At 54.6% G+C, this 21,770-nt stretch overlaps 2 protein-coding genes across 3 annotated transcripts; both read left to right on the top strand.

Annotated features, from left to right (window-relative positions):
• Window positions 1-1,840: 1,840 nt before the first annotated feature.
• Window positions 1,841-13,539, top strand: LOC118717030 (threonine--tRNA ligase 2, cytoplasmic). The gene is made up of 13 exons (XM_045580463.1): window positions 1,841-2,197; window positions 3,415-3,483; window positions 4,099-4,245; window positions 5,011-5,109; window positions 8,130-8,296; window positions 9,053-9,215; window positions 9,651-9,788; window positions 9,911-9,988; window positions 10,068-10,168; window positions 11,423-11,527; window positions 12,324-12,396; window positions 12,804-12,918; window positions 13,123-13,539. The coding sequence occupies exons 1-13, from the start codon at window positions 1,934-1,936 to the stop codon at window positions 13,269-13,271; spliced, it is 1,668 nt and encodes a 555-aa protein (XP_045436419.1). The 5' UTR covers window positions 1,841-1,933; the 3' UTR covers window positions 13,272-13,539.
• A 1,050-nt stretch (window positions 13,540-14,589) lies between these two features.
• Window positions 14,590-20,255, top strand: TM2D3 (TM2 domain containing 3). 2 transcript variants are annotated; one of them, XM_036434607.2, is made up of 6 exons: window positions 14,594-14,739; window positions 15,143-15,235; window positions 16,111-16,268; window positions 17,917-18,091; window positions 18,944-19,019; window positions 19,559-20,255. In XM_036434607.2, exons 1-6 carry the CDS (start codon window positions 14,649-14,651, stop codon window positions 19,722-19,724), a joined length of 759 nt encoding a protein of 252 aa, XP_036290500.1. In that variant the 5' UTR covers window positions 14,594-14,648; the 3' UTR covers window positions 19,725-20,255. The 2 variants fall into 2 exon arrangements, with proteins under 2 accessions (XP_036290501.1, XP_036290500.1); XM_036434608.2 differs by lacking the exon at window positions 15,143-15,235 and having other exon boundaries at window positions 14,590-14,739.
• Window positions 20,256-21,770: the final 1,515 nt, after the last annotated feature.

Raw genomic sequence — 21,770 nt, 5'->3', positions numbered from 1 at the left:
TTAAATTGAGTTTTAGAGAGAGTGAAAGGAGGGGAAGAGAGAGAGAGAGAAATATCGATGTGAGAGAGACACATCGATTGGTTGCCTCCTGCAAGCCCCAACTGGGGCTGGGGATGGAGCCTGCAACTGTGATATGTGCCCTTAACCAGCATCGAACCCGAGGCCCTTCAGTCCGGGGGCCCATGCTCTATCCACTCAAACCGGTCAGGGCAGTGGGCGGCAAACTCATTCGTCCTCAGTGCCAAATATCAACAGCACAATGACTGACGTTTCTTTGGAGAGCCACATGTTTTAAACTTAAACTTCTTCTAACGCCACTTCTTCAACGTAGACTCGCCCAGGCCGTGGTATTTTTCTGGAAGAGCCACACGGAAGGCCCCAAAGAGCCGCAGGTGGCTCGAGAGCCGCAGTTTGCCAGCCACGGGGCTAGGGCATACACTTATGTTTAAAATATCCGTTTACTGGTAAAGTACACGCCCAGGGATGGGCTGGGGCAATGTACCTTATATTGGGCAGCACTTGGAGCCTCACGGAAGACTGGACCAGCGGTCCCAGAATTGGTGGCTTTCCTTCCCGTTAGCCATCAAGTTAATTGGACGCCGAGTCGAAAATTCTGAAGGAAATGCTGCCATCTGGTGGGCATTTTGCAGTATTACAGGGCACGGTTTTTTTTTTTGTGTGTTTTTTTTCTTTTCTCTTTTTAAATAGACTTTTGGAGCAGTTTTACGTTCACAGTAAGGGCCAAAACCGGTTTGGCTCAGAGACAGAGCGTCAGCCTGCAGATGGGATGTGCCTGCAACCAAGGTACATGCCCTTGACCGGAATCAAACCCAGGACCCTTCAATCCACAAACCCGCCAGGGATCAGTGGCCACTTTTTTAAAAATTGTAATCTTTATTGTTGAGATTATTACAGATGTCCCTCTTTTTCCCCTCATAGCTCCCCTCCACCCGGGTCCCACCCCGCCCCAGGCCCTCGCCACCCTATTGTCTGTGCCTATAGGGAATGCATACATGCACATAAGGGCTTTGTCTCATTTCGAGCCTTGAAGCCAGGTGAGAGACTAGTGGAAGCCAGAACTTGGGAGGGCGGAGTCAGGAGCCATTCCCGGGAGGGAGATGCTAACCTTTCCAAGATTTTAGACCTTTTGCGTTCAGCGGACGCCCGGCGACAAGCGAAGAGCGTTGAAAGCACCTTGAACTTATTCGGGCCCCGCCCCGCCCTCCAGGCCCCGCCCCTGCGGTCTACGTAACCTCAGTCCCACCCCTCCCCGGCGCCCCGCCTCCCCAGGTCCTATAGCCCCGCCCCTGCGCTGTACGTAGCCGCAGCCCCGCCTCTGACGATCGCCCCTCCCCCTAGTTCCCATAGCCCTGCCCCTTCGCCGTACGTAATGGTAACCCCGCCTCTCCAGTTTACGTGGCTCCGCCTCTACGGTCTACGTAAGGCAGCCCCGCCTTTCCGGTTCCCATAACCCCCCCGCCCTTACGCTGTGCGTAACGGCAGCCCCGCCTTCCCGGTTCCCGTAGCCCGGCCCCTACGCTTTGCGTAACGGTAGCCCCGCCTTCCCGGTGCCTATAGGCTCCGCCCCTACGCTGTGCGTACCGGCAGCCCCGCCTTCCCGGTTCCTATAGCCCCGCCTTTGCGCTGTACGTAACTGTAACCCCGCCTCACCCAGTATAACCCCGCCCCTGCGCTGTACGTACCGCAGCCACGCCTCTCCGCGTGGCTCCGCCTTCTAGGTTCCCATGGCTACGCGTTCCCATGGCCACGCCCCTGCGCTGTACGTAACCGCGGCCCCGCCTCCCCAGTTCCCAAGGTCCCCGCCCGCCCGTCGCCCTGCCCCTCACGGGTGTCCGGTCCCCGCTGCCCCTTCGTCCTCCCCGTCCCCCGCGGCTGCCACGGCGCGGCGCCCTCGCTGAGGGAGGCGGGCGCCATGGCGGCCGAGGCGCTGGCGGCCGAGGCGGCGGCTTCGCGGCTGCAGCGGCAGGAGGAGGACGTCCGCTGGCTGTGGGCGGAGGTCCAGCGCCTGCGGGACGCGCAGCTGAACGCGCCCGACCGCGGCCCGGCCGGGGGGCCCTGCCTCCCGCGGGAGGTGGCGCGGCTGCGGGCGGAGAACCAGGACCTGCGGCGCCGCCTGTCCCGCCTGCGGCTGAGCCTCGCGGAGGAGCGGAGCCGCCGGGCGGCGCGGGAGGAGGAGGCAGGTAGCGGGCGGCGGGACTCCCTCCGCGGGGGGCACCCTGAGCCTGCTTTTCCCCGGTCCTTCCCGGCCCCTGCGGGCGTGCCCTGCCCTCCCGGGACCCGGGACCCTGCCTTCCCCGCGGCCGCCGGGCTGGCCAGTTTGCACGCTCAGCTCCGCTCAGCTCCCCGCTTCCATCGCTGCCGCCCGTGATTCTGCAGGAGCAGAAGAGCCATTTCCTTTGCTTGGGGATCCTTCCCCCACAAAAAATTGCTGGCATGTTGAAAGTTCTAGTTTTCGCTTGGGCGCGTTGGGGTTTTATTGTCTTGAGGTCTGTGTGTGGAGCATCATTATTTAGTGCAGGATTTCACTCTTTTAATTCATTGAAGGACAAGTTACTTTTCTGCAATGTCATACAATTCCTATGTTTAGTGGGCACAGTTCTTGAAAACCAGGGGCCCCTATCCCCATCTTGGTGAAAAAATGGGCTGCGAGTCCCTGGTGGCAGCCACACCACCGTTTTCCAGTGACATTACTTGTTTAAAGTCTAGGGGAGGGGGGGCTTTAAAATAATTAAATGTATTTAGGTTTAAAATGCAGTAAGTATATAAACATAGTTCTGCAGGCGTGGCTCTGTGGTTGAGCATCCACCCATGAACCAGGAGGTCAGGGGTCGATCCCCAGTGTGGGGTGAGCAGGAGACAGCTGATCCATGATTCTCTCTCATCGAGGATGTTTCTATCTTCCTCTCCTTTCCTCTTTCTGAAATCAATAAGTACTTATGTATATATATATTTAAATATTTTAAAATACATCTCCAGTTCTTAGCAAGAATATAGGGGAATTCCCAGACAGGAAGGACCAAACTTCAGAAAACAACGTGCCCAATGAGGGCTGTAGGGGTTGCTTAGGACAGCCCAGAGCCCCCAAACAGGGGTGGGGGGCACTTGCTGCCTGCTGGCATGTCCCCCTCCTCCCTCAGGTCATATTGATTTTTTTACAGAGAGGAAGGGAGAGAACTAGAAATGTCAATGAGAGAGAAACATCGACCAGCTGCCTCTTGCACACCCCCTACCAGGGATGTGCCCGCAACCAAGGTACATGCCCCTGACCGGAATCGAACCTGGGACCTTTCAGTTCGCAGACCGATGCTCTATCCACTGAGCCAAACCGGTTTCGGCTGCTGCTCTTTCTTGTCGCGGGCATGAGCTGTTTACCGTTTACCTTTCTCTCCCCAGCCTCCTTCTAGTCCAAACCAAGAAGAGGACATTCAGAATGCGAAGGGGGAACAGGAGCCTGACAGCCAGGTAAGTAAAAATGCTGCCTGTGATTCATATCAGCACTCAACCACCAAGCCACGCCGGCCGGGCCTGTGCTGCTTTTAGTGTAATTTACCATCAAAGATTTATCCCCCCCCCGAGTTTTATTTTCCCATCATTGTAAACATATTAACAAGACTGCGGACATCAACCAATTTATGAATATTGATTGCCTATTCATGAGAAAGAAACCCTATCGCAAAACAAATCGAGAAAACTCAGAAAATACGAAATGATGAATTGACTTGTAAAAAAAAAAAAAAGCGTTTTCTGCTTGACTGAAAAATTCAAGGGTCCTTTATAAAGAATACTCTTACTCTTTAACTTAATGTACTTGTTTTTCTGGTTAATCTTCACCTGAGGATATTTTCCTATTGATTCTTAGAGAGAATGGAAGGGATGGGGGAGAGACAGAGACAGAGAGAAAAAAACATCGATATGAGAGACACATTGATTGGTTGCCTCCTGCACTTGCACCCAACCAGGGTTGGGGATTAAGCCTGCAATTGCGGTATGCGGCCTTGACCGGAATCGAACCTGGGACCCTGCAGTCCACGGGCTGATGCTCTATCCACTGAGCCAAACCGGCTTTTCTTTTAAAAGGCCAGAGTCCCGGTGCATGAGGACAGCCCGGCTAGGGAGGCGCTGCAGCGGATCTGCGGGGTGTCCCTCCCCGAGAGCAAGATGATGACAGCCTGGGAGGAGGCCCAGGAGGAGGCCGGCAGCCGAGACCACAGGAGAATCGGGAAGGTAGGGCTGGCGTCTCTTTCCTCCCTCCTCCCCCCCCCCTCGCCCCTGAGATGGAGCAGGACTTTGTCAGCTCGCCCCTCTGTCCCCAAACCAAAGTGTCCCAAAAGTAACATGTGTCCTCCTAGGTGCTTAAATATCTTTTAAAAACATTTTACTGATTTCAGAGGTGGGAGGCGGGGAGAGAGGAGAGAGAGAAACATCAATGAGGAGAGAATCATGGTCCGTCTGCCTCCTGCACGCCCCCTACTGGGTATAGAGCCCGCCGCCCAGGCCTGTGCCCTGACTGGAAGTCAAACCCAAGTCATGGGTCGAAGCTCAACCACTGAGCCAAACCGGTTTCGGCTAATTTCTGGTCTTTTCGCCATGTTTTCTCCCCGTGGCATCCGTCCCCCGAGATGCCAAGTGAGAAAGTCAGCAGGAAATAGAAGGCGGAGCAGAAGCTACGGCTCGAAGGGTAGCGAGACCGTCCATCCACAGTGTCGCTTCCCGGGTGCCGTTGGGGGCCGTTGGGTGGAAGTCCCGAGGGACAGTGGGTGCCGTGGCTGGGGGATGGGAACGGGGCCCGGCACATGTTATGTGTCGGCACGTGTTATGTGTCGGCACGTGTTATGTGTCAGCGCGTGTTATGTGTCGGCACGCGTTATGTGTCGGCGCGCGTTATGTGGCGGCGCGTGTTATGTGGCGGCGCGTGTTATGTGTTGGCGCGTGTTATGTGTCAGCGCGTGTTATGTGTCAGCGCGTGTTATGTGTCACGTGTCGTTGCAGGACCAGGAGCTTTTCTTCTTCCACGACCTGAGCCCCGGGAGCTGCTTCTTCCTCCCGCGGGGAGCCTCCGTCTACCACACGCTGCTGGGCTTCATCCGCGTGAGCGGGGAGAGCGGGCGGCTCCGGGCCAAAGGGGGGCAGAGCTCTGAAGGCGCTCGGCCGCAGGGCACACGCGTGGGCGGGCGTCCGTCACGGGGCGGGACCGCGGACTACGGGGTGACGTCCCTTCCCGCGCTCTTCGTCTCCGTCACCATGGACCAGCGACAAGGGCCAGGGCCCGGTGCCGAATGCCCGTCCCTGGCCCGCCCCCTGCTGTCTGTCAGGACGGACAGCCCTGGCCGCGCACTCTGGTGGCCCGGGGCGGGTCCCCCGGTGACTCTGTCCTTCGGGTCTTCTCGCTCCAGAGGCTTCTTCCTGTCGCCGTCCTGTGCTCGCGCTCCTCTCCCCCCATGGCGCGTCTTCCTCCTCCTCGCTTACCCCTCCCATTGGGCTTCACCAAGCCCTTTCTCCAGGAGCTTCCTGGGGAGCCCGGCCCGCGTGGCTCCGTGGCTGGGCATCGACCTCTGAACCGGGAGGCCACGGTTCTTATCCCGGTCAGGGCACAGGCCCGGGTTGCGGGCTCCATCCCCAGTGTGGGGCGTGCAGGAGGCAGCTGCTCCATGGTTCCCTCTCATCATCGATGTCTCTCTCTCTCTCTCTCTCCTTCTCCATCTCCCTTCCTCTCTGATATCAGTAAAAATATATTTAAAAAAAAAAAAAAAAGGAAAACTTCCCGGGGACAGAGCACGTGGCGTGTGCCGGTGGTTCTGTGCGGCTCACTCGTCTCCCTTTGTCCCCTCTTCTCGCGCTGCGCCCGGGGCGCTGCCCCCCGGGGCTCTCGCCTGGGCTGTGCGTGCTGCCCAGCGGCCGGCGGCTCCCGCGAGGCCGTAGGCGGCCATCAGAGGGCAGGGCGGCGAGGCTTGAGGAGTCGCTGACTGTGATCAGAGGCGCCAGCGGGGGGCAAGCCCATCCTGACTGCTGACCTCTCTCTTTGCTGGAAAGGCATCCAGGCCCGGCACCCCGAACTCTGCAGGCCGCGGGAGGAGCGCGCTGAGACGAGGCGGGGCCTCCGGGGCGGCCTCACAGGGTCTCTTGTCTCTCGCAGATGCGACACAGACCTGGCGGGGGGCGGCCCCAGGCCTCCCTGCGTGAGGCGCAGGGTGCGCAGCCCTTTAGACACAGCCCCAGGCCTCACACGCCAAGGTAAGGGTGCTGGGGGGAGGCCTGCGCCCCGAATGTTGGGATGGGCACGGGGGCCAGACATAGCCGAGGGGATTGCCTTGGCCTGCAGCACACACAGAAAGCTGCAAAATCGGCCCGGCCGGCGGGGCTCAGCGGTGGAGCGCCGACCTAGGAACCAGGAGGTCACGGTTGGGTTCCCAATCAGGGCGCAGGCCCGGGCTGGGGGCTCCATCCCAAGTAGGGGGCGTGCAGAACGCAGCCGATCCATGATTCTCTCATAAGTGTTTCTGTCTTTCTTTCACTCTCCCTTCCTCTCTGACATCAGTAAAAATATATTTACTAAACACACACACACACACACACACACACACACGAGTGGCCTACAGCAGGAATGTGTCCTTTCCCTGTTCCCGAGGCCGGCAGCATGAAATCCGGGCGCGGGCAGAGCCGTGCTCCCTCTGAGACCCTCGGGGAGCCCGTCCTCCCTGCCTTCCCCAGCCAGGGCTGGCGTGTCCGTCACGCTGGGCTTCCCTGGCGGGTCAGTGCCTCCCTCCAGTCTCCTGCCTTCCCCTGGCGTCCTCTCTGCGTATCTTTGCGTCATCTTCCTCTTCATCTGTTCCCTCCCTCCTTCTCTCTCTCCCTCTCTCTCTCTCTCTCTCTCTCTCTCTCTCTCTCTCTCTCTCTCCAAACCTCCTCTTTTTATGAGGAAGCCTGGCCCATTGGATTAAGATCCACTCCAGTGACCTCTGAACTGACCACCTCGATAAAGACCGTTTTCCGATCGGTTCGCGTTCTGCGCTCCTCTAGCTTCTCGGGGGCAGGGATACCATCCACCCGGACAGCGGGCGCCCCCATCTTCCCCCGGGGACCCGGTTCCCACGGGCCTGTCTTTGCTGGGTCCCTGGGGTTCTCCGCTGGCCGCTGTGGGATAAGGACGGGCCTGAGGCTCCTCCCTGCACCCCCGACGTGGTCTTCTCACTCTGCTGTGTGCCAGTGTCCCTGGAACCGGGGCGGCATCCTGCCCAGAGAGCCGGCCGGGCTCTGCCTGCGGGCTCCGTAGCATCGGGGGCCCCACGTGGGCAAGGGACGGTGTCCGCTCCCTGCAGAGGCAGGTCTGGTGCCGGGGTTTTGCGTGTGAAAGCATGCTGTCCTTGGCCACCGCCGTCCATTACCGAGAGAGAAAGAAAATATTCTAAAGGCTTCCCGAGAGAGAGAGCACAGACGTGGTGTGGGGTACCGGAACGGCAGTGCTGTTTTCGAGAGGAGACAGAACCGCTGCCTTAAACATGTGGGTCCCACAGCCTGGCCGGCGTGGCTCAGGGGTTGAGCATCGCCCTATGAACCGGGAGGCCGCGGTTCAATTCCCGGTCGGGGCACGTGCCCACGTTCCAGGCTCGATCCTTAGTGTGGAACGTGCAGGAGGCAGCCTATTGGTTTCCCTCTCATCCATGTTTCTATCCCTCTCTCCCTCTCCCTTCCTCTCTCTGTAAAAATAACTTTCGTAAAAATCTCAACAATAATAATAATAATAATAACTGTGGGTCCTAGAGGCCTCTGTCAGCTGGAGCAGGCTGCTTCCAGATCCTCCCTGCCCTGCCTTCCTGATCCTAAAGGTGAGCTCTCACCTCCGCTCCTTTCCCGCTGGCCTTGGAGGTTCATGCTTTCATAAACAAACGCGCTCTGAGTAGCATCCCAAAGACTTAAAGCATCGTGCGCCGTCGCATACGGTAAAACACACATCCCCGACGTGAGACACAGGCGTGTGCATCCCCCGTTCCTGACCCCGAGGGGACCACGCCCAGCTGAGGGCCCGTCCTCCCAGGTGGACACGGTGACCCTGAGCACACGGGCCCCAGGGCAGGCCTCCTCGGCGCTGACCTCCCCTGTCTTCCCCGCAGGAGGAGTGCCACCGCCGTGGCTTCATGGAGGTGCTCTCCCCCAACGTGCTCAGCAGCAAGCTCTGGGAGGCCTCAGGCCACTGGCAGCTTCACAGCCAGAGCATGTTCGCCTTCGACGTGGACAAGGACACGTTCGCCCTCAAGCCCATGAACTGTCCGGCACACTGGTGAGCAGTCACGGGCAGGCAGGCGGCCGGTGTGGCTCGGGGCTGGGCGTCGTCTGTGCACGACGAGAGGTCACGGTTCCATTCCTGGTCAGGGCACACGCCCGGATTGTGGGTTCGATCCCCAGTAGGGGGCATGCAGGAGGCAGCCAATGGATATTTCGCTCTCACATTGATGTTTCTCTCCATCTCCCTTCTCCACTCTCGAAATACCAATAAATTAGTCTTTTTTGTGAAAAAAAAAAATTTTTTTTTTCTTATTGATTTTAGAGAGGAAGAGAGAGGGAGAAAGAGATATAAACATCAGTGATGAGAGAATCATGGGTCGGCTGCCTCCTGCACGCCCCACACTGGGGATCTGCAACCCAGACATGTGCCCTGACCGGGAATCGAACTGTGACCTCCTGGTTTGTAGGTTGATGCTCAATCACTGAGCCACACCGGCAAGGCAATAAACTGTTCTTTAAAAGAAAAAATGTGGCCTCTGGAATGAGTTATAAACAGTGAGTGGGAATTCCCTGGGTGAATGGGAGCAGGAGGCTGCCTTGTGGGAGAGGTGCATTCTGGGAGAGAGGGTAGACAGGTCCGTAGGGCGCCGGAGCCATGCAAGTCCAAGGTGCGGTGACTCACAGGAGAAGAAATTTCTCTGACGCTGGCGACCTCCTAAGGACCAGAATAAAGAGGGACCCGTCCGGGGGCACCCTCGTGACCTGTTATGGTTCCACTCATCGCTTGGCCCTCTCTCCGCCTCTTTTCCAGTCTCATGTTTGCCCACCGCCCGCGGTCCTGGAGGGAAATGCCCGTGCGGTTTGCCGACTTCGGGGTTCTTCACAGAAGCGAGCCGTCGGGAGCCCTGAGTGGCCTGACCCGGGTGCGGCGCTTCCAGCAGGACGACGCCCACATCTTCTGCACCGAGGAGCAGGTGGGCGGGGCGGGGCGGGGCGCCCGCCTCAGCCCCTCAGGGCCTCCCTGAACTGCAGAGTTCAGTCTGGCCTCTGAGGTCTCCTTCAGCATCACAGTCTGTGATTCTCCAGTCGGGGTCACAGATCAGTAATCTCTTTTAATTGTATATATATATATTTCACATCAGAGAGGGGGAGGGAGAGGAACATCAATGAGAGAATCACGGCTCAGCAGCCTTCTGCACGGCCCCAAACAGGGACTGAGCCTGTCACTCGGGCACGTGCTCTTGACTGGAATTGAACCCCAGGTCCCATCAGTCTGGAGGCCGATGCTCTACCCACTGAGCCACACCAGTCAGGGCTGAAGTCGATAAAAAGATATTTAAATTTATTTATTTATTTATTTGTTTGTTTGTTTGTTTATTAATAAAACATTTCCTTTGCCCTCTTTTCAGGTCGAAGAGGAGATCCGGGGCTGTCTGCAGTTCTTGCAGTCCGTCTACTCCACGTTCGGCGTGTCCTTTCAGTTAAACCTGTCAACGCGGCCGGAACACTTCCTGGGCGAGCTGGCGTTGTGGGACGAGGCTGAGGAGGTGGGTGGGGACGGAGTGGGGACTCGGGGAACGCCAGGGTGGCCGCGGCCACCGGGTGCGGAGGGCTCAGAGGCCCATGTCCCGCCAGCCCGGCACGCTCTCATCTCTCTTTTCCTCCACAGCAGCTGCAGAAGAGCCTGGCGGACTTTGGAAAACCGTGGAAGCTGAGCCCAGGAGATGGGGCGTTCTATGGCCCTAAGGTAAACGGGCCTCCTTGTGGAAGGTCAGGGGAACAGAGAAGCGGGATCCATGTCTGAGCAGCCCTCGCTGGCTTTGCAGATCGACGTCAGCATCAAGGACGCCCGGGGCAGGTCCCAGCAGTGTGGGACCATCCAGCTGGACTTCCAGCTCCCGAGGAGGTTTCGCCTCACCTACGTCAGGTGCGTGAGTGCATGTGGGCCTCGGTGTGGTGCTACATCCTGGCCACGTGGCACTGTTGCGTGCTGAGAGCTCTTTATATAGCACATGTGTCAAACACAAGGCCCGCGGGCCAAATCCGTCCCGCCAGGCCTTGCAATGTGGCCCGCACCGCGCTGTCATCACTGCACTCTGCTGCGTTTCCATCACAATGACAGTTTATGACTACAGTAAACCATTCGGCCCGCGATTTAGGCTGGATTTTAGATTTTGGCCCCTTCTCTGATTGAGTTCGACACCCCTATTATATAGTCTACATGTAAGCCCTCGGGTGTGTATGGGATTTGGTAGTATTTTCTCCTAAGCTGTAGCTTCTTTTTTAAATAAATAAATAAATAAATAAAAGAAAAGAAATATATTGTTATTGATTTTGGAGAGGAAGGGAGAAGGAGAGAAACATCCATGATAACAGAATCATTGATTGGCTGCCTCCTGTACGCCCCCGACTGGGGATCAAATCTGCCACCCGGGCATGTGCCCTGACCAGGAATCGAACCGTGACCTCCTGCTTCAAAGATGGATACTCAACCATTAAGATACACTGGCTGGGCTGCTGCTGCTTCTCCTGCTGCTGCTGCTGCTGCTGCTGCTTCTTCTTCTTCTTCTTCTTCTTCTTCTTCTTCTTCTTCTACAGTGTCTTGATGTTCCCTTTCATTTTAGGTTTTGTATTTCACTGATGTCTAAGTGATGGAGTTTTTCTCTTATGGACCATGTCTTTGGCATCACATCTGCACACTCTTTGCCTAAGCACAGGCAATGAAGATTTCCCCTACGTTTTCAAGTGTTGACTTTTACACTTGGGTCTACAGTCCCACTTGGAGTCCAAGTCTTAGACTTTGAGGTGTGAAAGTTTAGGTCAGAGTTCACTGGTTGCATCTAGGTGTCTAATTATCCTAGCATCACTGGTTGGAGAGAGCATCCTTTCTCCATTGACTTTGCCATTGTACTTTTATCAAAACTCAGCCAGGCTCAGCCGGTGTGGCCCAGCGGTTGAGCATCCATCTATGAACCAGGAGATCACGGTTAGATTCCCAGTCAGAGTACACACCCGGGTTGCAGGCTTGACCCCTACTAGGGCGCACGCAGGAAGCAGCCAATCAATGATTCTCATCATCGATGTTTCTCTCACTCCCTCCCTCCCCCCCTCTTCTCTGAAATCAATAAGAAACATGTTTTTAAAAAATAGAGCCCTGACATGTGCCGTTTTCCCTCCCCAGTAAGGACGGGGACGACAAGAAGAGCCCTGTGATCATTCACCGCGCCATCCTGGGCTCCGTGGAGAGGATGACCGCCCTCCTAGCGGAGAGCTACGGGGGGCGGTGGTGAGTGACGTGGGGGAGGGAGCACGTCCGCTACTCCTCAGAAGCCACGTCTGGAAGGGAAAGCTGCCGTGGAAGAACACCAGTGGCTCCCGTCTCACCAACAGCCAGCATCCCCTCGACGAGTGAAAAACTCCCCTCACTCTGCCGAGCCAGAAGAGACGGGCCGGCGACAGGAAGCCGTCTCATCGGCCTTTGGGGGAACCCAGCAGCGCTATAGAGTCATCTCCTCGCCGTTTCAGGCCTTGGAAAGTTGGAATCTGGGAATCCCAAGGCCCACACTCCCAGGGGAGCACCCCCTCCTGCCATCCCCCCTTCACTCCCAGGTGTTGACCTCGTGGGGGGCCCTGTGATCACTGACTTGGGAGGAGACCCTGCAGCACAAAGGGCCCTGAACAGCAAGCACGTTGGCACACACCCAAGAGGGCTGTTCCCCAAGCCCGGCCCCACTGAGGGGCGAAATGGGGGGGCGAAATGCCCTCAAGTGTGATATATATACATACATACACATATATATACACATATGTATGTATATATATATATATATTTGATTAGAGAGGAGGGGGAGGGAGAGATAGAAACATCAATGATGAGCCCTGGCTGGTGTGGCTCAGTGGATACAGCGTCAGCCCGCAGACTGATTCTCCTCATGGATGTTTCTCTCAATTCCTCTCCCTTCTCTGAAATCAAGTATTTTTTAAAAACTATTGAGTGAGAAATCTCCTAAAAAAATCTTTGGTTATTTTTAATCATGTAACAACTGGTCATTCTGAAAAGACACGCATTTCCTATTTCTCAGGCCTTTCTGGCTGTCTCCTCGTCAGGTGATGGTCATCCCCGTGGGGCCGACTTGTGACAAGTATGCACTTCAGGTAAAATCAGACGCACTTGCCCTAACCAGTTTGGCTCAGTGGATAAAGCATCAGCCTGCGGACTGAGGGGTCCCGGGTTCAATTCTGGGCAAGGGCATGCACCTTGGGTGCGGGCACATCCCCAGTAGGGGGTGTGCAACAAAGACTTTGGTTGTTAATATATTTTTATTGATTTCAGAGTGGAAGGGAAAGGGGGAGAGAGAAAGAGAGAGAGAGAGAGAGAGAGAGAGAGAGAGAGAGAGAGAGAAACATCCATGATGAGAGAGAATGACTGATAGGCTGCCTCCTGCATGCCCCCTACTGGAGGTTGAGCCCACAACCCAAGCATGTGCCCGTAACCGGAATCAAACCTGGGACCCTTCAGTCCTCAGGCCGACACAATAATGGAGCATTTTCTATTCTTGTAGGTCTCCAGCACGTTTTTTGAAGAAGGATTCATGGCTGACGTCGATTTAGATCATAGCTGTACACTGGATAAGAAAATCCAAAACGCCCAGCTGGCTCAGTATAATTTTATCTTCGGTAATTTAAAGTTGCATCTGTTCTCCTAAATGCTTGTGTGTTTTTCGTTGGTTTTTTTTTTTTGTTTGTTTGTTTTTTGTTTTGTTTTTTTTAGCACTTTAATTCTATACTGAAGAAAAAACTCAAGACACCGGTCATGTGATTGCTCGCTTGATCTTCTGTAAATGGTTGATTTACGATGCTATTTCCCTTTCTTCTCCGCAGTGGTTGGAGAAAAGGAAAAAGCAAACAGCGCTGTCAACGTTCGAACAAGGGACAACAGAGTTCACGGAGAGATGTCAGTCGCTTCTGCCATGGATAAATTGAAGAATCTCAAGAAATCGCGTACACTAAATGCCGAGGAAGAGTTCTGAAGCCCTTCCTTGCTCTCCCTTCTGTGTAACCTTGTTTTGACCCCCGCCCCCCCAAAAATGCATTTTTCTTCAATAAAGTTAGAACTTCTGAGAACTCTGGGCACTGCCGGTTCCTCTGCTGGGGGCGGCAGAGGAGGAGACAACGAATGAGTAGCCGATTTATGTCCGAAGTTTAATTCACTCATGTGTCTGAGAACAAGCCTGGGGAAATTTCTAATTTCCTAAATGTCTCGAGAGACTTATATGGGAAAATGTTATTGATTGAAAAGAAAGGGACATACCAGGAAATGAAGATTATGAGGTGGTGTTGCTAAGATTTGTGATTCTCAGAATATAGGTTTTAAATAAAAGTCTGCAAGCTCTTTGGACTATGGCAGAAAATCTTATTTTCTAGTAACAGTATGTTCTTATTTGTTTTAATTAACCAACAATCACAGAGAAGCTAGTCCGAACTTTGGGTTATTGACAAAGAACTCAGGTTCAGTATTTTGAAATCATCACGCAGGATGCCAGGGGCTGTCTCCCCTCCCCAGAGCTCGCCTCCAGGGAGGGACCCAGGCTTCGGACCCCCATCTGACATCCCAGGCTCCTGTCCCCGTACCCGAGAGGCCTGGAATCTGGCCTCTTCCAGTCCTAAAGGAACGTCTGGACTTAACAAGTGTCTTGAACCCACAGCAGCTGCGGAGAGATGCCAGCTGGGTACAGGCTGGGCCAGGCCCCAGGATCGGGGGCCACCTGGCACAGCCGAGAGCCTCAGTCGCTTCCCATACAGTTTGGGCCACAGTTTCTTCATCTGCAAACTAGGCCTTGAAATGGAAAGCCATCCAAACCGTCGCACAGCCGACACCGGTGTGGCTCAGTGGATAGAGCATCGGCCTGCAGACTGAAGGGTCCCAGGTTCGATTCTGGTCAAGGGCATGTATCTTGGTGCGGGCACATCCCCAGTGAGGGGAGTGCAGGAGGCAGCTGATGGATGTTTCGTTCTCACTGATGTTTCTAGCTCTCTATCCCTTTTCCTCCTCTTTGTAAAAAAAATCAATAAAACACGCACACACACAAAAACCTGTCGCACAGTACCTAGCCCATGGCGGCTGTGTCTAAACATATCTATCCAGCCAACGTGCCGTTTCAGGTGTGCCTTTCTGCCCCGGTGCCCTTCCCCGGGACTCTAGAGAGGGACGAGCGCCTCGTCCTTGGGCACAGAAGGCGCTTGGAAACCAAGGCAACCAGTCAGCGTCGCAGCTGTCAGCGCGCTCCTCGGGGTGAGGAGGCGGGGCCGAAACGCTCCAGGCTCCTCCCCTTCCGGCGCGCAGGCCGGCGCCCCGCCCCTCAAAGGACCTCTAGCCCGCGCCCCGGAAGTGCGTCACGCCGGCAAAGATGGCGGCTGCGGCGGGCCTGCCGGGGTTCCTGGGCCGCCTCTGCCGGGTGCTGCTCTTCCTCTCGCAGTTTTACATCTTGTCGGGCGGTGGTGAGTTCCAGGCCGGGGCCACGTCGGGGCTGCGTCTGGCTGGGTGGCCGGGGGCACCCCTGAGACCTACGGGAAGAGGGCGGAGCGGGGTGGCCGGGCGCTGCGGCCCCAGTCTGGCCGCCGCCGCCGGGCGCGGGGGACGCCCCCCGGCGCGAGGACCCCTGGGCCGCGAGTTCCACCCGGAGGGCTCAGGGGGCGCGGCCCGGGCTGTGGGCGATTTGCTCCCTCATTGCCCACAGACCTCAATGGCGTCGACCCTTGGCGTCTCCTGCTTCCGTTTTCTGGGCAGCGGAGTTGTGAGGTTTTTTTCCCCACGAGCAAGTCATTGCGTGGCGTGGACCCTGCCGCTGCCCACTGCACGGAGGTGTCCATGCCCCAGGGTAACCTGTTTCTCTGATTGTAGGATCCTTGAACCTAGAGCATTCGCAGCCGCTGGCGCGGGCCATAAGGGATCCGGGCGCGACGCGCCCTTTCACAGTGGTTCCCAGGGCAGCAGGTACTGGACGTTTTTGTGTTCCGGTAAATGTGTGTACTTACATGTGCTGGGTTCTCCCTCGCTTTTGGTGGGTAACATGTCGTTTAGCACAAGAAGTCACTTTCCTTCCCACCCACCCCCCTTTTTATCATTATTATTATTATTATTATTATTGATTTCAGAGAGAGGAAGGGAGATGGATAGAAACATCCATGATGAGAGAGGATCATGGATCGACTGCCTTCTGCATGCCCCTCTACTGGGGATCACACCCGAAGCCTGGGCATGTGCCCTGACCTGGAATCAAACCCTTTCCTCCTCGGTTCAAAGGTCGATGCTCAACCACTGAGCCACACCGCCTGGGCTATGTAATATTTGTTATGAAAGACTATGCGCTTAGAAGGGAGAATTTAGTTTTATGAGAATCACTCTGTTATGGTGGTGCTGCCATCTTCTGGACGTCCTGCCCTCCCCGTAGGCTGGCCCCCTTAGTGTGGGTGTGGAGCGGAAAGCTGGAGCTGGCCTGGGGAGTAGGGGAGGAGTGTGAAGGCAGCTTGGTGTGGTCCCCTAATGGGGATCAAGCCCGCAACTGGGGCATGTGCCCTGACCGGGAATCGAACCGTGACCTCCTGGGTTCATAGGTCAGTGCTCAACCACTGAGCCACCCTGGCCGGGCTCAATGCTGTTTTCTAAGCTACGGAGCTGTTTTATCGGGTCATAGAGCTGGCTGTTGGCAGAGCCCTGCTGTCATTGCAGCTGTCACACTGGCTCCAGCTTTGCTTTTTCCAGTCCCTCCTTGCTAACCATCATGTCCCGTAACCTTAGGAAATGGTGTGTGTGTGTGTGTGTTTTAAATCGGTGCTCTAAGAGAATAGCTTCTGTCTGGCCTCTCGCAGAAAGCACCGATATCCCGCCCTACGTGATGAAGTGCCCGAGCAACGGCTTGTGCAGCAGGCTCCCCGCCGACTGCATGGAGTGCAGGACGAACTTCTCCTGTGTCTACGGGAAGCCTGTCACCTTTGACTGCACAGTCAAGCCTTCTGTGACCTGTGTTGTAAGTGCTGCCACCGACCTGTTCTAAATAAACTCGCTGTAAACCGGGAGCTCCCGGGGGAGGTTAGACCGGAGGGCGGGATAAGTTCTGAAAGAAAGTGCTCTGCGTCGTGTATGTAATATTTTAGGACGAAAGCCAGCTTGGACAAAAAACTGGAGCCTCCAGGTCAGGTTTGGTTACATGGGTTCAGATGGCAGTTTTTTTTAATCTATGTATTTTTTTTTTATTGATTTCAGAGAGGAAGGCAGACAGAGACATGTCAATGATGCGAGAGAACCATTGATTGGCTGTCTCCTGCATGCCCCCCACTGGGGATGTGCCCTGACCGGGGATCAAACCGTGACCTCCTGGTTCATAGGTTGATCGCTCAACCCCTGAGCGACGCCATCTGGTCTGTTTAAAGGCTTTTAGAGTCATGTGTGTGATTGTCTGGCACATCGTAGGTACTTAGTGAAAATGGACAAACTTTGCTGTGGAAGGGAACCTTTCCAGAATTCATTTTCTTTGTTGCTTGTTTTGTTTTTTCTTTTAATATATTTTATTGATTTTTTTTTTTTTACAGAGAGGAAGGGAGAGGGATAGAGAGTTAGAAACATCGATGAGAGAGAAACATTGATCAGCGGCCTTTTGCACACTCCCCACTGGCGATGTGCCCTCAACCAAGGTACATGCCCTTGACCGCAATCGAACCCGGAACCCTTGAGTCCGCAGGTTGACGCTCTATCCACTGAGCCAAACCGGTTACTGCCAATAAAAAATATATATATTTTAAAAGAAGTGTTCATGACAATATAATGTCAAGTGCAGGTAAGAAAGGTTACGAAATGCATTTAGTGTAAGTCCGCGTCTATGAACGTATATTACAGAAGAAAAAAGTGAAAAAAAAATTTTTTAAGATTGGGTCTCTCTAGAGGTTACTGCCTCCCCCCCCCCCCCCCCCCGTAATTTCCAAATGTACAGCTTACAAAGAACACGCGCTCCTTGTGTGAGCAGAAAACAAAGCAATGACTTCTAACAGTGGAATTGAAAAGTCTGGTCTCAACAGCTCAGGCCCCCAATGTTCACGTGGATCCCTGCTAGTGGGTCTCCTGAGTTGATGATTTTCGGGGGGGGGGGGGGGGGGGGAGGGGTGCCTGTGGGTGTGTTGGAAGCAGCCCTGGACTGTAGTGGGGATAGTAAGGGTGATTTGAGACTGGCAGGGCCTGGACTCTCGACTCCGAACTTGCAGTTGTCCTTCCAGCTGTGCGTGCTCTGGCTTTGGTGTAAAAGTGTGCTTGGTTGTTGTTACAGTTAGCCAGGTAGAAGGGATGAGCTCACCTCCCCACTCTGAAATAACCTTAGTGCTTCTGATGTGCGTTTTTCTAGATGTCTTTCCTATATATTTATGGGTGTATATTTTTATGATTATAGGATCATACCATATACACCGAGTGGCCAGATTATTATGCGTTCGGAGATCATCATAATCTGGCCACTCAGTGTGTTTTTGCTTTGGATACATAACAGTTTGTATCCAAATATTTCCTTTCCACTTCCTGCCGGATCATGGAGTATCTGGCACACTGTGCCATGTGACTGTGTGGTTCTGTTGACACATTAATAAGCTCCTCTGTGATGACTGATGAGATCTGTGTCCTCTGCCGCCTAGGATCAGGACCTCAGATCCCAGAAGCACTTCGTCATCAACATGACCTGCCGGTTTTGCTGGCAGCTCCCGGAGACGGACTACGAGTGCACCAACTCCACCAGCTGCATGACGGTGTCCTGTCCCCGGGCGCGCTACCCCGCCAACTGCACCGTGCGGGACCACGTGCTCTGCCTGGGTGAGTCGGGGGCCGTGGGGCCCGGGAGCGAGGCGTTTCCCTCTGAGCTCGCCTGTGGGGCCTTAACCACTCGCTTGAGAACCCAGTCCAAGTGACTTCACCAGAAGCATTCATCAGCACTTGGGAGTCCTGCCAAGCTCCATTAATACGAAAGGGAGCCATAAACACCCAGGACATTTGCCATGCTCTTATCTTGTAAAATGCAGCAATAGAACCACAAGACCACATCCGTAAGGTATGAAGTTTAACGCGCCGTCATTGGGTAGTTTATTATTTTTTAAAGAGAGGGGAAGGGAGAAGAGAGAAACAGTCGTGTGAGACCGTAACATTGATCTGCTGCCTCTTGCACGCTCCCTGCCGGGCATGCCCTCTGACCAGGAATTGAATCGTGACCTCCTGGTTCGTAGGTTGATGCTCAACCACGGAGCCCCGTCGGCCACGCCTGATCTAACATTTAAAGGTCTTTCTTTTTCTTTTTCTTTTTCTTTGATTTTTTACAGAGAGGAGATAGAGAGTTAGAAACATCAATGAGAGAGAATCGTCAATCAGCTGCCTCCTGCACCCCCCCACCTACAACCATGTCCTCCTCCTGGGGATCAAGCCCCAAACCCAGGTGTGTGCCCTTGACCGGAATCCAACCTGGGGCCCCTCAGTCTGCAGACCGATTCTCTACATACTGAGCCAAACCAGCCAAGGCAGGTCTTTCTCTTTACCACTCCCCATGGTGGGCATTGCTGTGCGGAGGCTGACTTTTAGGTCTTTAGTTACAAGGCCATTAGTGCCGTCAGGCCTCTGTGTGAGAGGATGTCTGTACCCGGGTGTCTAAACGGAGCGTTTTCTTTTTCCTGAAAGGTAACCGCACGTTTCTCAAGATGCTCTACTGCAACTGGACCGGCGGCTACAAGTGGTCCACAGCCCTGGCTCTGAGGTGAGCCGCTCCAGTGAGCTGGGGGGCCGGTGGGAATCGGTGGGGTCAGTGGAACCTTCCAGACACGGAGCTCAGACCCGAGGAGGCGGCTGTGGGAGGCGTCCGGGGGTCAGAGCAGCCCTTTGTGGAGTTTGGCAGGAAGCCTGCACCTGCCTCAGCTGAGTCGTTCCAGAGCATCAGAGCCACCGAGGGTCCCCAGCCTGATGTACCTACCGCGAGCCAGTAAGCCCTGCGTACTGACTGCAACAGGCGATTTAACTGTTTCCTTTATTATAAAAGTACCACATGCTCCATAGTGAGCGCCGGGAAGGTGAGAGTGACCAAAGGAAAACTAAAGCCACCTATCACCCGGCATCCTGAAATAATTATAGATTTATATTTTTACACACTTGTATTTGTCCAACTCCGCCAAGGACCCGAGATGGAAAATATTTGGAGTTGCAAAGCGTGTGCTAGTCCTGTGACCCCACAGAGGGCTGGGGTCTGGAGATGGGGCGGTGGGAGGCGTGTGGTGGATCCGGTCCTGTTTGTCCTTCCAGCATCACCCTCGGCGGCTTCGGCGCGGACCGGTTCTACCTGGGCCAGTGGAGGGAAGGCCTGGGCAAGCTCTTCAGCTTCGGCGGCCTGGGCATCTGGACGCTGATCGACGTGCTGCTGATCGGGGTCGGCTACGTGGGGCCCGCGGACGGCTCCCTCTACATTTAGCGGCGTCCGTGCTCCTGGAAGGCCTTGGCCCGGAGGAAGGGTGACACGGTGTGTTTTTAATGTACAGTATCTGTACTCGGCCTGCCTCGATGAAGGTAAAGTTAAAGAAGGAAACACTGGACCATGCTTCTCTGGAATTCGCTTTCATTTGCCTGAATGTATTTTTTTTTCTGTGAAAAAAAACGGACTCATTGGACTAGAGGAACACGCTGCAGCGATTGGAAATGGATTTCATTCCCAGGGCTTCATTTTCTGTTGCTCAAGTCCACGTGTACCCCCGGCTCTCGGCCTGCAGAGCCTCTCAGCTGTGACGTGCGAAGTGGGCGGTTCATTCTTTAGCCCCGTGAGTGACCACCCGCACTTCTGTGCCCCGTGAGTTGTGCGATGTCGTACATATGTCTGGTCTTCGTCTGTGACTGTTTAAAGTGACCTAGAGCTTCCAGATCTGGAGACTGGTTTGAACCTGATTAGTGATGTAAAAGGTTGTGCGGGGACGGAAGAGTTAATAAAGTTATAACTGGCTTTAAGAAACATTAGAGGCTGTTTTCTGTATTAATAGATCATCTTGAGTAATTGAAGAAGCTTTACCATTAAGAGGTAAAATGTGCTCTCGTTTGTTTGGCCTGGGGACTGAAGGGTCCCGGGTTCGATTCCATTCCGGTCAAGGACACATGCCCGGGTTGCAGGCTGGATCGCCAGTGTGGGGCGCGCAGGATCAATGATTCTCTGTCATCATTGATGTTTCTCTCTCTCCCTGTTTCTGAAATCAATTTAAGCAAGAAAAGCTATTTAACATATACACACACACACCACACACAAACACACATTTTTTATTGATTTCCAGAGAGAGAGGAAGAGAGAAATACCGATGTGAGAGCAAAACATCCATTGGCTGGCTCCTGCACGCCCCCCCACTGGGAATGGAGCCCCAGCCCACCTGGGAATCAAACCGGCATCCTTTCCATGAACGGGACGACGCCCTACCAACTGAGCTACACCGACCATGGCAGGAAAGGCAATTATTAATCCAAAATGGATTTTACAAAGGTTTCTTAGAAAACGGCATTTTCCTTCGGACTGGGGCACCTGTGAACAAGGAGAAGGGGTAACCAGCCTGTCAGGTTTGGGAGCTGGGAAGTGGTTTTGGAGAATATCTCCGAGAATCTCATGGGGTTTTCTTCACCAGGTATTTGTTGCCCTTTACCTGTAAGGGGACTGTGGGCACCTCGCCCTTGAAGATCTGCTCAGGTGTATCTTGGTGTCACCGAGTTGCAGTTCCAGCTCCGGCCACTAGGTGGCGCATCCCCTTTACATTTGAGCCTTGAGATCAGCTGATCAGAGGGGGGGACACACAGCGCCCAGGGCTCTGGCCTTTTGCCATTCCTTTTATTGAGATTCTGAGAAAAGACATCCCTTGGGCAGAAAATTCCAACAACAGAAAGTCCACAAGAATTTACATACATGATTAACAAATTAAAGTTGCCTCAACTACCACTATCTCAACTAGACAATGAGTTAATAGCTCCGACCATTCAGAGCCATCAAGGTTGGCCAGCTCCCTTCACATTTTACTAACAGTGACAATGTTGGGTTTCTGGCAGTGAGCATCTATCGCCATCAGAATATCATACCATCGTGTACAATCCGTGAGCTGTTACCTAACCCGAATAGAAGCAAGGTGTCTGGCGGGCATGGCTCAGGGGTTGAGCATCAACCTAGGAACCAAGAGGTCACAGTTTGATTCCCGGTCAGGGCACAGGCCCAGATTGCAGGCTCAATCCCCAGCGTGGGGCCTGCAGGAGGCAGCCGATCCATGGTTCCCCCTCATCATGGGTGTTTCTCTGTTTCTTCCTCTCTTTCTCTGAAGCCCCTGTTGTCACTGCCTTGTGCCTGGGACCCTCCAGTGGCCTCTCACCCACTGTGTCCCTGTGGCCTGTCCAGCTCACACACAGACCCTGTCACAGAGGCTCCTGCGTCGCTCTGCTGTGCCAAATCTTCACCCAACCCTTCCCAGCTCCCTGGCTCCCACCGAGACAGCCTCAGCCC

Source organism: Pipistrellus kuhlii, unplaced genomic scaffold (assembly GCF_014108245.1).
Source record: "Pipistrellus kuhlii isolate mPipKuh1 unplaced genomic scaffold, mPipKuh1.p scaffold_m20_p_128, whole genome shotgun sequence".
In the NCBI taxonomy this organism is placed as follows: domain Eukaryota; kingdom Metazoa; phylum Chordata; class Mammalia; order Chiroptera; family Vespertilionidae; genus Pipistrellus; species Pipistrellus kuhlii.
This window is presented reverse-complemented; position numbering and strand designations above follow the sequence as displayed.

Bases quoted from the DNA above. Each gene is read 5' to 3' on its own strand.
- LOC118717030 (XM_045580463.1), top strand. From the start codon at position 1,934: ATGGCGGCCGAGGCGCTGGCGGCCGAGGCGGCGGCTTCGCGGCTGCAG. The intron at 5,110-8,129 runs GTGAGCGGGGAG...TCTTCCCCGCAG, and splicing joins CGCTGCTGGGCTTCATCCGC to GAGGAGTGCCACCGCCGTGG. The intron at 11,528-12,323 runs GTGAGTGACGTG...CCTATTTCTCAG, and splicing joins GAGAGCTACGGGGGGCGGTG to GCCTTTCTGGCTGTCTCCTC.
- TM2D3 (XM_036434607.2), top strand. From the start codon at position 14,649: ATGGCGGCTGCGGCGGGCCTGCCGGGGTTCCTGGGCCGCCTCTGCCGG. The intron at 15,236-16,110 runs GTACTGGACGTT...GGCCTCTCGCAG, and splicing joins AGTGGTTCCCAGGGCAGCAG to AAAGCACCGATATCCCGCCC. The intron at 16,269-17,916 runs GTAAGTGCTGCC...TCTGCCGCCTAG, and splicing joins AGCCTTCTGTGACCTGTGTT to GATCAGGACCTCAGATCCCA.